Here is a 14,173-nt window from a genome sequence, read left to right as displayed (position 1 = left end):
GATTTATATCATATCTTAAAAGCCTTTAAGGGTGTAAATACTGTGGCAAGTAATGGTATTTAAATCCTTTTACTAGTAAAGCTACATTATAGCAATATTGATTAATAATATATGTGATATTTGAATAATTATGCTTATTGTTTGGTGGAAAACCCAAATCATTACATATTTATCAACTTACTAACTTATCAGTCTATTATTTATTTTACAGAAAAAGTTGTGAATAGTTTATAAAAAGACAGAATTGAAAACAAATATTTAACATTAAAGAGGGTAGCTTGAACTGCTGGTAGCTTGATACTTAGCACTTCTAGTAGGAAATACTTTTTGTAAAGCAAAACAAGTGCATCATTAGAGTATATCATTTAGAGTTTATATAAAAATACAAACAATAAAGAATAAAAGCTGTCTATAAATTGTATGTACAGAAGTCAATCACAATGAAAAAATCAATGATGATCAACTCTGGTCAATGTAGGACTCAAACCCACATCTTTTTTATAGATTGTAATATGGTACATCCCACAATAAAAAAGGAAAAAAAAAAATATTAAAATAAAAGCAGTATTCATTATCTTTATCTTGTGTATCAGATAATATTAAATTTGGTCTTTGTTAATAATACAAATTCTGTTACTATGTTCTCTTTCAGCAAGTTTGCTTTATTTTTATTGGATTCCAGTAAGATTAGAAAACTTGTGATTTCAAGAAAAATAGTAAGATGCTCTCCTGAAACTATGAATGAAATATGTTATCAATGAATGTGTAAAGTGAGTAAAGATTTTTCATTCAAAGTAAAAGTTGGCATGGAGCAATTCTATAAAATGAAGTGAGCGAAAGCGCGGTATTGACCTGGCTAATGTATTTTGGCAACGAATTGGAAACATATGATCCAGAGGTGGATGTGGAGCAAATCAATACCGGGCACCCACTCCCGACGGCCCGAGCAGGGGGTGGAAACTGTCAACCATCATTGCGCAATGTCACTACCAGGTACTATTGTTCCCTACACGACTTATTAATGCACTAAACATCCATCAGACACCCCCTGCTCATCAACTGAATCATCTATCACCCCCGTCAAGCCGCTATACGTCTATGTTCATCGAATCGATGGGCGTACATACCTGCAGGTGCTCTTGGAACCTAATAGGCAATACTTGCGCCATGGCTGCTAGATCTTCACTCCAACTAGACCGATTTAAATTACACGCGACTCTTCGAAATCGCAGTCTGAAATGATAACACAAAAAATTCTTTTCACTGCTGTCTCATCGGAAAACACTTTTGACAATCAACATGGCGTTACTTGAAAGCGAGAATGACAACGGCCGGATATCTATGAAATAAATTATGGATTTATAATGACGTAGCTATTTATTCACTCACACAATCGATTTATTTCTACATTAAGGAAAAATAGGGCTTGATAACTTCTCTAATATGTGGAGAAATTACGAAAAATTCTACAACACCCGCAGCTGCCACATATACAAATGAAATGGCAAATATCAGAGAGAAAAAGAAAGGTAGACTCGGCGATGAGTAATCGATGCATTCACAATCATGCTGTAATTAATGTTTAGCTTTTATTGATAAGCAGTCTACAATAAAATAAAGCTTAATTTCGTTAGAAAATAATAAGAATAGAAATTTGATTGGTTTATTTTCTCTAAAGAGAATTTTATGATATTCTCATGATATTCTTAAAACTTCTAGCAACACTTAGTTTAGGGATGTCCGCATAAAAAAATGAATGTGGACAAATCATGAATCTAGGATATACCCATGGAGTTATAAGAAGGAGTGAACTGTCACTTTTTTTTGTTATACTAAATTGAACCTTATCACAGAGCCAGAAAGACGTTCGTACCAGTACAGAGAAAACGGTCCACTTGAGATAGCAAAGGTGGGCCGCGGTGTCTCACTCGCACATGTTGCCAATGTTAAAAATATACCATTGTGGTAGTATTTATATCAATATACTACTAAAATTAAATACCTTCTTATATTATTTAAGTGCTATATTCAGAGTACGGTTCTGATATCTTTTAGGAAATTTGTAAATAATTATGATGTCAATATTATTAACTGATTTAACCAAGCATGTGCACAACAATAAAAAACACTAATTTTGATATGGTAGACATTGTAGTAGTAAGTTTGAATATTAATTGGTATCCCTAACCTGATGACATATTTACAAAACACGTGAATGCAAAATTTCTTAAAAATGGTGAAGAAATGCTGCGTTAAAGGTTGTGGGAGTGAAATAATTTCTAATTGTGTAATATCGTTTCACAAGGAAGCCACAATTATTACATTTTACGATAAAAATACAAGTTAGACATTGTCAAACTCATTAGGGTGACCATGATGTCGGCACGATGTGAACCAGTTTTACCATTTCCTTTATGGTTTTACACAATTCTTATTACGTACTTAAACGTAAGTTTTCATAAATAGGTATGTATTTATTTCGGCATGTTTAAATTGGTGAAATGAGAGCCAATACAGAATAAATAATTGAAATCCAAAGTCCTTAAACATTACAGACACATTTATAAATTGTTATAATAATAAAAAAACACATAGATAATAAAAGAAAAATAGAAGTTTATCGTAATTTACTGACTTTTGGGACGATACCAGGAACGTTACTGGGAATTTAGCCCTCATAAGCACGAGCGCTTTTTCAACGCGCGTTACAAAAGGGGTTGAATCCGTTCACACGCTAAATTCGATTTAACGACCAACGCTTAAAGCCGAAAAAAAAAAACAAGGCTTGATAAAAAGCGCCACCACCATCGTGTGAACAAATACACATGTTTCCATTTGTTTCATTCTAACGCGCTTTTTTAACGCGCGTTGAAAAAGCGCTCGTGCGTATGAGGGCTTACCCTCTTTGGAAAATTTACTGGGAACGGCACATCACTAGTTTCTTTACATTTCACGACTCTTCTCTTTTCGCACAGATGGCCTACCACCGTGAACACCGAAGTTCGCAAATTACGGGCATCTTTCTCTTTTACTCCTATAAAGGAGTAATTACAGTGACAGAGAAAGATGCTCGCAATTTGCGAACTTCGGTGTTTATGGTTTTCGGTGACGCCGAAATAATTTTTAGCTTGTAAGATTTTTACTATTGTACGTATGTTAGTTTGTAAGGTATGTATCTATGGGCCTTAGTCGCCTGATAATTGATATTTATTTTTTTAATTTAATTTATGCTCCAGTGATAAGCGTCCTAGTTAAAAACTATAACAAACGGGCGTAGCGGATCCACGCGACCCTGAGGCAGTGGCGGATTTGCTCTAAGGCCGAGTAGGCCCGGGCCTAGGGTGGCAGTCTATATGATGGGTGCTGAGAAAGGGGCGTCTAGTGCTTGCTACAGGGCCTGGGGTCTAGGACGGCAAATACTGTAAATCCCCCACTGCCCTGAGGGCCTACCCCAAACCACTTTCGACATTTTGTCTCTCTGTCGCACTTGTAAATTCGTACGTAAGTGTGACAGAGAGGCAACACGTCGAACTTGGTTCGCGGTAGACCCTCTGATTCTGTCACCATATCTGTCTCTCTATCTCTCTCACTCATACCCGTGTTCTTGACAGACGTTACGGCGGACCACATTCCTGACGATCCACCATGTTCGTGGTCCAGTGCGCCTATTAGCAACAGCTTTTAGAACAACTAAATTAAGTGCCTAAGGTTGTGTGAAGCGTTTTACAGAAGAGAAAAAAACTATATCCATCCCTTTTCAGGCCATAATACTAGTACAGCGAAAATACAGTATGATTCTCTATAACTATGCACGAATAAGAAAAGATCCTGGCCAAACTATATATTCAATGTTATCCTAATATCCCACATACATATGACTTATGGTCGCCCTAATTAGAAAGAGATGCAACGGCCCACCTTGACTTCTCATGTGGACACACTTTTTGGCTAATGTACTCTGTCCGGTTTACTCTCTAGGTCCGTGGATATACCTGGATCTGGCATGAGTGGCGGGAGTAACTGACAGAACGGGATAGTCTTATGTATCTTTCAGTAGGAGTAGCAAAGAAAGTGGTATTATTGCTTGTCCTTGTCACAGTCTCACTTTTTGTTTGTTCCCCACCTTTTTATTAGTATGGAGAATGGTGGGCAACAAATGAATTCGACCAATCACAGTGTCGCATTTGCGTATGTTTTGTCCCTCACGGAGGCACGCGTATACCACTTCTATGCGATCCTACCTTCTATGGGACAAATTAAAAAAATAAATCAAGACGTGATGGTTTTATAAAAACAGAAAGTAAATAACAAAGGTTAACGAGTTTCTCTCACTTTGTTGTATCCCTGCAAAGATATTTTCAGATATTTTAGATTTCTACGAAAAATGTTGATTTGCAATTTTTCTTGAATATTTTTAACTCTGCCAAGTCCTCCTTTGTGTCACATCAGCTGTCAGCTGTCAAATCGCTGTTTATTTTCTACTGCTAGATTGTGTGTGCATGATTTTGCAATAAATTAAAATATCTTTGTTTCTGATAAAGTAAACTTAATAAACAATATCAAAATGGTAGGAATTATAGTAGTTGTATACTATAGAATATGAAATGTTATTCATAAATAATTTAACATACACGTTTCAGTTTCAGTTTGGTTTCAACATGTTTCATGAAATATCGAGGCCTTTCAACATGACCTACAGATGCTTCTCAGTGTCCATGCTGCCAGGAAACGAGAGGCAGGATGTTGAGAGAGGAGGCAAAAGTTAGCGAATACTCAAATTGTTTTGGTTACAAAGGAGATATTCTTATCTATCAGTTTTTCATTCATTTCACTAATGTTGTTATATGTCTAGGTATTGTAGAAATTATACATCTACTGTGTAAGCAATATTAAAGAGTATGTACATAGTAGATAATAGCCATAGTGTCATATAATTTTTGACCAATTTTGCAAAAAAATATTAAAGAATTGTCTTTCTAACACATTCACTGCCAGTGACCTGCTAGGCGGGTTCTCTGTTCATAGGCGTTTTAGCTACTGTACTGGTCAAAAATATAGCACATTCAGGTTTTTACGGTAAACCTTTTTAGGGTTCCGTAATCAACTAGGAATCCTAAAAAGGTATGTTGTAAAACCAGAAGGTGATATATTTTTGACCGGTACTGTACATATGGTTTTTACCGTGTTATCAACTACGCTTGTAGCTCGGGCTGGCACTGAAAGTTTGAAGGGTGACACATGACCATACATCGGGGTTTTTGGTGTGGGAATGTTTTACACTAGCCAAATAACAGGTAAAAACTGTAAAAAAACGATACTAATTTAACATTTCTAAGCACATTTGGACCTTACTACCTACGTTTAATTCAGTTTGGTAATTACCATACAATAAACACAGTTATAAATACACGAAATCATTCCTGCACTGAAAACCCCGATGTATGCACATGACTATGTTAAAGAAATTGTCATAATCATGACATGGAAAGGGCAAGAATATGAATAAGATTCTAATTGGAATGTGTTTCCAGTAATCATGCCACCGTCAGCGCTAGAGCAGCTAACGAGGTTGAATATAGAGTATCCCATGATCTTCAAACTGACCAATAAGAAGTCCAAAAGGTCCACACACTGCGGAGTGTTGGAGTTTGTGGCAGATGAGGGGAAGGTGTACTTGCCACACTGGGTATGTTAAATTTATTTATTCAATCATGCTTGCAAAGCAAGAATAGTGTGCAATGGGCCAAGAAAAAATAGTCATGCTTTCTTGTATGCAAACAAATATTTTATTTTGCGTTCTTGGTAAATTCACAATCAAACAATATATTCATATTAGCAGTTCTATTTTGCACGAGAAATAATAGTTTTGTCTCCTTCCTTGGCAAAGACATATCTAAGGATTTGCTAAAAATCTCAAATATCCAGGAATCCATATCACGCTTGGAATGTGAAAGGTAATTTTTAAGAAAAATAAATTGTGCATTAATATTGAAATATTCTCATTTAAATATTAATGCACAATTTATTTTTCTTTAGCAGTCTATGATTTGGAGTGGCGGGAGTGTGCATTAGACAGAGACAAGTAGCGGGAATTAGGGGAGGCCTTTGCCCAGCAGTGTCCCACTGCTCTAATAGGCTAAATAAATAAAAAAAATCTGATAAAAGTATAAAGTTTATTATTTACAGATGATGGCCAATTTGGTGATGGAGGAGGGCACTCTGCTCCAGATTGAGAGTGTGTCCCTGCCCGTTGCAACATTCTCCAAGTTCAAACCTCTTTCTGAGGACTTCTTAGACATAAGCAATCCTAAAGCAGGTAAATTACACACATCTCCACTGGGCAACTTCACGCAGTAACTTCCTAGTGAGGGCAGTACCGTCTTTACCATAAGGGCACACGGGGCTCGTGCCCAGGGCCCCCATCCTCTGGGGGCTCCGAAGGACAGACAGTGACAGTATATTTGATTACCCATAGTGAATAGAAGATCATAGTAGAAAAATGTTAGTTTAATTCGCTTTCTTTACTTTCCAAAAGGGCCCACAAATTCTTATGTGCCCAAGGGCCTCAGCATAGATTAGGACGGCCCTGAGTGAGGGGGATAATTTATTTATTTATTCACATTTATGGTTTACACCAATTACACTTGCTATGCTAAGGTTAAACATACATATTTACAATTGGAACACTGGGTTAGAGTTACAGTGGTAAAACCAGCTCTACCTACATTTTACATTTTTATCAGTTTCTGTTTCAAACATAATGCTAGATTATTCAGCCAAACCTTTACCCAGGGGTCTCCAAAACCCTTCTCAGTCGCGAGCCCTTTTGCTTCCAGCCAACATCCGAAATCCTGGTTTGCTATAAAAATTGCCGTGAAAGATAAAAGCCAAAGTTTGAACCACACCACACTAATTTAGCAGTGCATTGTGGTTTGGACCTTCTCCTCACATGGTGTTCCCAATTGCCCTGACTGATTACTAGTGTCCGACCGAAGGTTCGGTTTCGGTTTCGGCCAAAAAATCATGTTTCGGCTGTAGTTTCGGTTTCGGCCAAAAAACGGCCGAAACTTACGAAATGGTACTTCGGACAAAGACCAAAAGTTGGGGAATAAGTAGGACAACAATATTAATACATATCTACATATACTGATTCATGTATAGGTACAGAAATTAATTGGTTTATTATAAAACACAATTCCACTAATGAGAGCGCCACTGGACGGTCGACGCAGTCTTAAGAGGCTGTCAATACTTATAACGCGCACACTGTCTAATTGTATCGGAGTGAATGAGATAGCACTGTCGCACGTAGCCGTTGGCCGAGTCGAACGATGTCTTTTTCGCTCTTATTCAGTCATCTTTCTATCTACCTCTAATGGCAAATTTTAAGCGAGGCTAAAGGCTACGCTCAACTCAACTAGGGCCGCAAAGTTGATTTTCTCAATAGTTAATATTTTGCGAAGCTGAACAGCTGACTATTGATTAAAACGAAGAAAAAACCCTTAAAAGTGTCCCCAGTACAGTTTTTCATACGAATGCTCGACCTTAGCCTCACTTTTTACCTCAATTTACCATTGGTTTGTGTTCCACATGTCCTCTACTTCAGCTTAGCCTTTGGCCTCGCTGCGCCATGCTCGGTCTGCGGTCTCGCTTTTTAATACAATGGACATTGGTTGGAGTCTGTGCTTAACTACTTATCCTGAAGCCTGAAGCACGGCTTTGACTTCGCATGAAAGTTCGCCTCACTGGGGCACTTCGGACTTTTAGGCCCAGGTGTAGATCGGAACCCGGCCTTGCGATATTGTTAACAAAAAATTTCGCGCTCGCTGCGCTCGCGTTTTTGGTTGCTTTTTTGGTTGACCCTGTATCTACATGTTAGCTTGACTGGTGAATGAATAGAGTTAGACCAAGAAGATTCTGCAATGATTTTGATAGCATACGCAGTGCTACTAGTGCAAATGTTATTTATACGTCATCATTTCATAGAAGTTTTGACGTTTAAAGTAACACTTGCACTGCATGTCTTATCAAAATCGTTGCAGAATTATCTTGGTCCAACTCTAGTAATTTTCTTAAAAAACTGCTTAAGTAACATCAATTTCAAGGACATTGGGTGTTGACAGCCCCATAATATGTGTGTAAAAGCGGTTTTATGAGATTTTTTCAACGATTTTAACAAGTCTACAAAAGTTTCGGTTTCGGCCGAAACTAGAGCCAAAGCCGAACATTCGGTTTCGGCAAAAAAACATGTTTCGGTCGGACACTACTGATTACATATATAATTACGCTTCTCAGTACTGGAGAACTGTCTACGTAACTTCTCATGCCTGACGACCGGTGACGTCATCGCCATCAAGTACAACTCCAAAGTGTACGAGCTGTGCGTGCTGGAAACCAAGCCCGGGAACGCGGTCATCATCATCGAGTGCGATATGAACGTGAGTAAAATTATTGAACGATTGTAAACCCTATGGCAAGGAGATAAGGTATACATTGGTCAGTTAAGTGTGTTGCTGAGTACTGAACGACTTGTCAAACAACCGACGATCCACGACGACCATCAAGTACAACTCCAAGGGTAATAAACGTGAATGCTATCGTTTAATGTTGACTGGCCTAATGGTCTAATGACGGGTCCACACAGAACGTTCTGGATCCATTTATTAACCTTGGTACAAGGAGATAGAGTTTGTGCGGAAAGAGAAGAGTCGTGAAATGTATGGGATCCAATACATTCTACGACTCTTCTCTTTCCGCACAGACTCGAAGGCATATTACATTAGTCAGTTGAGTGTGTTTCTGTTTGTACTGGGCAACTTGTCATTGTCAGATGACCGAGGTTCTAGCCGTTCTAGTGATGTATTTTAGTTCGCGGAAAAGGGTATTAATATTAAGCCTTTGTAAGAGCATTATATTTCCGAAATAATTTTGAGCTTTGTTTCAAAATGATAAAATTTTTCATAATTTTTGACACCCTTATGCCTTATAAAGGGTTAAGTTATATAAGGTAGCATTTGTCGCGATGTGGTTATTTTTCCCATGGATACATTTATCATTCTCATTTTGGTCCTCATTGTAAAGGTGTCTTAAAACAGCATATAATAATGCTATTTTGAAACCTAACAGGTGGAATTTGAATCTCCCGTCGGCTACAAGGAAGATGAGCGTCCAAGCCGCGAGACACAGGGCGAGGCGGAACATGACCCCGCAGCCCTCATGCCCGAGCCCAGCGGCTTCGTGGCCTTCAAGGGGGAGGGGAACAGGCTGGATGGCAAGAAGAAGAAACTGGTTAGCGAGAGCGACTCCGAGCCGGCGACGCAAAGTCGACAGGTAAGAGTTTATGATAAGAGACACAGGGCGAGGTGGAACATGACCACGCAGCCCTCATGCCCGAGCCCAGTGGCTTCGTGCTCTTCAAGGGGGAGGGGAACAGGCTGGATGGCAAGAAGAAGCTGGTTAGCGAGAGCGACTCGGAGCACGCGGCGCAAAGTCGACAGGTATGACTAGTGACATTATAAAACGTACCTTGAAATGAGAGTGAGAGTTTATGATTATATCTCCAACTAAGGTTAATAATATACTTCATAATATTAATAAGTATTTGACGTGAAACTTGCACCATTCGTTCCAGCCCTACGTCCGCGGCATTCCCGACTACGAGTACGAGATCGGCACGATCCGCTTCATCCGCACGCGGCCGTCCAGCGCGCGCGAGGACACGCCCGTCCAGCCCTTCGAGGCCTTCAAGGGGGAGGGGTTCACACTGCGCACTGCCAAGTCCAACTAATCATCTACAGCTTACGCCGCTGACGGCAACCGCCATTGGTTAAAACAACACAAACGAATGGCGGTCGGCGTCAGCGTCGAGTGTGCATGCTCAGAACATTCATCCGTTCGGGTTAAGGCATAGAGTAGGAATCCTCTAGACGGAGTTTAGAGCTATTATTTCATGAAACCGATGCTGCCAAAAATACGGGGGTGCGGGGGACGAGGTGAGCGAGGTCCCGTGCCGTGATTGGTCCGTTCAAAGACACGGACGTCACACAAAGACACTTTCGACTCGAAAATGGAGTAAAACTACCGTATTTGTGGCAGAGGGGGTAGAGCTACTATGCTCAGTCTGGAGGATGTCTTGTCTGTGGGTTAAGGCTACCTGTTAACTGGGGGAGCGAGGTAAAAATCGACCAATAGCCGGGTCCACATAGAGCGAGCATACGCGCGAGGTAATTTCCTCGCGCACAAAACGGCCAGTGTAGACCAGGGACCGGACAACCCTTTCCGCGATAAAAGCCTTTCAATGGGCGTCCCTTAAACAAGGCTAACACATTGTGAAGGCTTTCCCATTTGAACTGCAAGCCCATTAATTCGGCTAGCCCTTACCGAAAAGCTTAGCCAAACATAAGGCTAGCCCTTTGCAATTGCTTACTGCTAGCCTATACGCCTTGCAATCCCTTATTAAGGGTTACCCTTATCATTAAGCGCTTTTTATAAAGCTTTCCCTTTAGTATTGTCGTAGTTCAGCCTTGCGTGAAAGAGACAGGATTACTAAATTCCATCGTTTGGACGTTGGAAGCGCGCGAACATGAAAGGAACGCCGCCGCCGACGATCGCTCGGATTCGAAGTAATGTGTGCTTTATGAAGAAGCCAGACGATTTAAATTAGCACGTTTATATGCTAAAGGGAAGCCCTTATATAAGGGTATAAGGGTGGCCCTTATAAGCCATATGCGCAGCGGATGATAAGGGTTTTGTAAGGGTATTGGGCTACCAATTACTCAAATGGGCTAGCGCTATATAACGGCTTTAAAAGCAAAATGAAAGGGTTTCGTCTGGCAAAGGGTATGGTGAGTTAAGCCTTATGCAAAACCCTCTATAAGGGATAGCGGGCCGGTCCCTGGGTAGACGTGCATCGCGCGCGCGCTTTGTGCGCGAGGAAATTGCCTCGCGCGTATGCTCGCTCTGTGTGGACCCGGCTAATAGCACAAAGTGGATCGGAGATTTTACGCAATTTCATCGGTGGATTTTCATCCTCACTGCTCCAGTAGGCAGGCAGCCTGAGCTGGAGTGAGAGAGCTGGAGCGCCTCACTGCAGTGTGGCTTCGACACTCTGCAGTGAGGCGCGTATTATGCTTTCGATCCAGCAAGTGCAGGGTGGGGGCACCCTATAGTTTGCATCGCGCTTAAGCCTCGCTACAGTATGACGAAGCCTCAAGGCAGGTATTTGGATCCAGCCACGAATAGAAGCAAGCGAAACTCTCCCAAGACTTCAAGGGGGGTTTACACGGCGCACTGCCAATGTCTTATTACGGTCTTACCTAGTAGTAGTGACCTGCTAAATAACACAGGAAATTTTAGAGGGTCTGCAGAGGCGACAATCTGACCATTAATCTCCCACGAGGTGAAACATCATAAAAAAGTAACTTAACAGATATTGGTGATCAGGTAGGTTTGACTTGAACCTATTGAACCTTCAGGTCCTGAATCAGGTCCTGAAGTTTCTATTATATATCTACCACCATCTCTGCACTCAAATTCAAGAGTAATGGCTCATTTAGAGGGCTATATAGTGTGGCATTGAGGTTACATCAACTCAGCCGACTGATCAAATAACGCAATGTAATAAAACTCGCATGCGAGTTCTCGCACCGTCTAAATTGAGCCCTAATAGAGACAAAGAAGCAGAAACTAAGACATTCATGGTAGCTCCCAGGATAACAGGCTACTAGACTCCTTATATAATAGTCCAGGAAACAGTGAAGTGGAAATACTGTCTATAGCATAAAGGTCTCTTCGTGTCACGGTCACATAATATGTAATAGGGTGGTATTCCAACTAACCAATTTCTTTGTCCAATGTGCATTGCGTCTCACTCTGTCATTAAGCAAGATGCGAGATGCAAATACACATTGGACCAAGATATAGGACAGATGAATTACCACCCTTATAGCCGTAACACACCATCGCACCGCACCAAGGTCATTGTGCGACGCACCGATAAGTAAGAGCGAGAAAGAGATATCGCTTTCTCGCTCTTACTTATGGGTGCGTCGCACAATGACCTGGGTGCGGTGCGATGGTGTGTAAGCTGCTTTAGAGAGAACATAAGATACGCAAATAATTTGTAAAATAAAAGACCACAACTATCATGTATGAGAGACTTATTTCTTGAGCTATCCTTTCTGGCAATATTAATACCATTCCATGTTTGCATTATACTTATTGAAAAATAATAGTGATAGAAATAATTTGTCAAACATGTCTTGTGGCCTCATCCTAAGTAGATTTTATACATAAGCCTATTAATGTAGTAAATAAAGGTAGTGGACCCCGCAGTAATTCCTCAGCCAGAAAAAACTTTACAGTATGATAAAGTATCAATAAATAATAAGTATTGTATAAATATCCAAAGAATAATAATAATAGAATTAAAGTAAATACCTAAAGTCTCAAATCGTTAATATCTTTTTACAGAAAAATGCTCCGTTCAAACTTTCTTCACCGGACATATTCATGTAACGTATTGCAACAATATATGAAATATCCAAAAAAATATCCCAGCAGAAATACCAATATTAATAAAATATAATTTTTTGGTGTGTCTTGGACCGGAAAATTGCTCAGTCTAATTTTTTCACTGGAATGCCAGCTTATTGCCGTTTTATACCTACAAAATGAAAATCCAAAAAAATTACCATGTAACTATACTATTTTCAGAAATTGCCTTTTTACTCGCTGTGGAAAATTTCTCTATCCATTTTATTTATTGAATTAAGTTCACAGTTTTCTTTCCATTCATCTATAAAAACATCCAAAAAAATAACGAGCGCATTAAAAACGAAACATAACGGGAACAGTGTGTAGGGAGCGGAGTACAAGCGGGGTGCGTGAGCGGTACCGACCGCCGCCCGCGCGCGCCGCGCCTCGCCCTATACTACCCGGCGGTGGCGGCTTGCTGCTTTTCTATACTAAAAAAAACCGGGCAAGTGCGAGTCGGACTCGCGCACGAAGGGTTCCGTACCATAATGCAAAAAAAAAAAACAAAAAAAAAGCAAAAAAAAAACGGTCACCCATCCAAATACTGACCACTCCCGACGTTGCTTAACTTTGGTCAAAAATCACGTTTGTTGTATGGGAGCCCCATTTAAATCTTTATTTTATTCTGTTTTTAGTATTTGTTGTTATAGCGGCAACAGAAATACATCATCTGTGAAAATTTCAACTGTCTAGCTATCACGGTTCGTGAGATACAGCCTGGTGACAGACGGACGGACGGACGGACGGACGGACGGATGGACGGACGGACGGACGGACAGCGAAGTCTTAGTAATAGGGTCCCGTTTTACCCTTTGGGTACGGAACCCTAAAAACGTAATTCAAGACCAAAAAACTTACTACAATGTTGCCACTGCTGCAATATTTTTTTTGTAAAATATACTTGGTCAAGCAAATGTAGTGTAAAGAATCACACACTAGTGACAACGACAACTCCCTTCTTATGGCTCCTCTACAGCTCTACACGATGGGCCAGCGCCGGCCACTCCAAGGGACGCATTTAAGCGTTAGAGGGAGCAAGTGATATTGCTATCTCATTCTACCGCATGGCTGCGTCCCTTGGAGTGGCCGGCGCTGGCCCATCGTGTAGAGGAGCCATTAAGTGCAGGCTGCGGGTCACGCGGTCGGGTCGTACTAGAAGCACAAGGACGCTAATCTGCACTAAACTGCTAAAGGAAGACGGTACATTATTGCGTAACCGCGGGATGGATTTATCTTCGCTTCCAAAATTTCGGTGTCCTGGATGATATTTCTTTTGGATATTTTGGATTTAAGTGTATACGTGACTACTCAGTATATATTTAAAAAGAAATCAGGCTGAGAAATTTTCCACTCTCAGTTTTTAATAGTTCTAAAATACATAAATTTGGGTATGCATTTTTTTTGGATTTTCTTACCCTCTACGCTAAATTATATTCTAAGATCATATAAGAAGAAAAAATTGACAGAGCAATTTTCCGATGAAAATGAGCACCAAAAAAAGGAATTATCATAAAAAAATATTCTCATGTTTGACAAAAGTTTTTGATTTTTTTCTAGTATCACATGCTGATACAAATAACTTATTTGATAAAATAATTTTGGACGGAGGAATTACTCGGTTCAATATATAAACAGATTT

The 14,173-nt window shown here is 40.1% G+C and overlaps 3 protein-coding genes across 8 annotated transcripts in view; 2 read left to right on the top strand and 1 right to left on the bottom strand.

The window, feature by feature from the left end:
- Positions 1–1,532, bottom strand: part of LOC134800159 (clathrin heavy chain) — a 55,049-nt gene extending 53,517 nt beyond the window's left edge. For 2 of the 3 annotated variants that reach the window (XM_063772630.1, XM_063772628.1), the window contains exons 1-2: positions 1,390–1,532; positions 1,128–1,233 (exon numbers count right to left, since the gene is read on the bottom strand). In XM_063772630.1, the coding sequence (XP_063628700.1) occupies positions 1,128–1,169 (42 nt within the window). In that variant the 5' untranslated portion in view covers positions 1,170–1,233; positions 1,390–1,532. Of the gene's footprint in view, positions 1–1,127 lie in introns of all 3 variants that reach the window. The other variant, XM_063772629.1, reaches the window with a different exon arrangement.
- The window catches only part of LOC134800238 (transport and Golgi organization protein 2), a 99,470-nt gene that overhangs the window by 73,001 nt on the left and 12,296 nt on the right, over positions 1–14,173 (top strand). The gene's annotated exons all lie outside the window — the stretch shown is intronic.
- LOC134800237 (ubiquitin recognition factor in ER-associated degradation protein 1) lies at positions 4,454–10,219 on the top strand. 2 transcript variants are annotated; one of them, XM_063772740.1, is made up of 7 exons: positions 4,454–4,567; positions 4,647–4,761; positions 5,532–5,686; positions 6,187–6,316; positions 8,296–8,438; positions 9,127–9,330; positions 9,632–10,219. In XM_063772740.1, exons 1-7 carry the CDS (start codon positions 4,565–4,567, stop codon positions 9,785–9,787), a joined length of 906 nt encoding a protein of 301 aa, XP_063628810.1. In that variant the 5' UTR covers positions 4,454–4,564; the 3' UTR covers positions 9,788–10,219. The 2 variants fall into 2 exon arrangements, with proteins under 2 accessions (XP_063628810.1, XP_063628809.1); XM_063772739.1 differs by having other exon boundaries at positions 4,458–4,567; positions 4,641–4,761; positions 9,632–10,217.

Source organism: Cydia splendana, chromosome 19, assembly GCF_910591565.1.
Source record: "Cydia splendana chromosome 19, ilCydSple1.2, whole genome shotgun sequence".
NCBI classification, from domain to species: Eukaryota; Metazoa; Arthropoda; class Insecta; order Lepidoptera; family Tortricidae; genus Cydia; species Cydia splendana.
The sequence above is the reverse complement of the archived record's forward strand: the minus strand, read 5'-3'. Positions and strand labels throughout refer to the sequence as shown.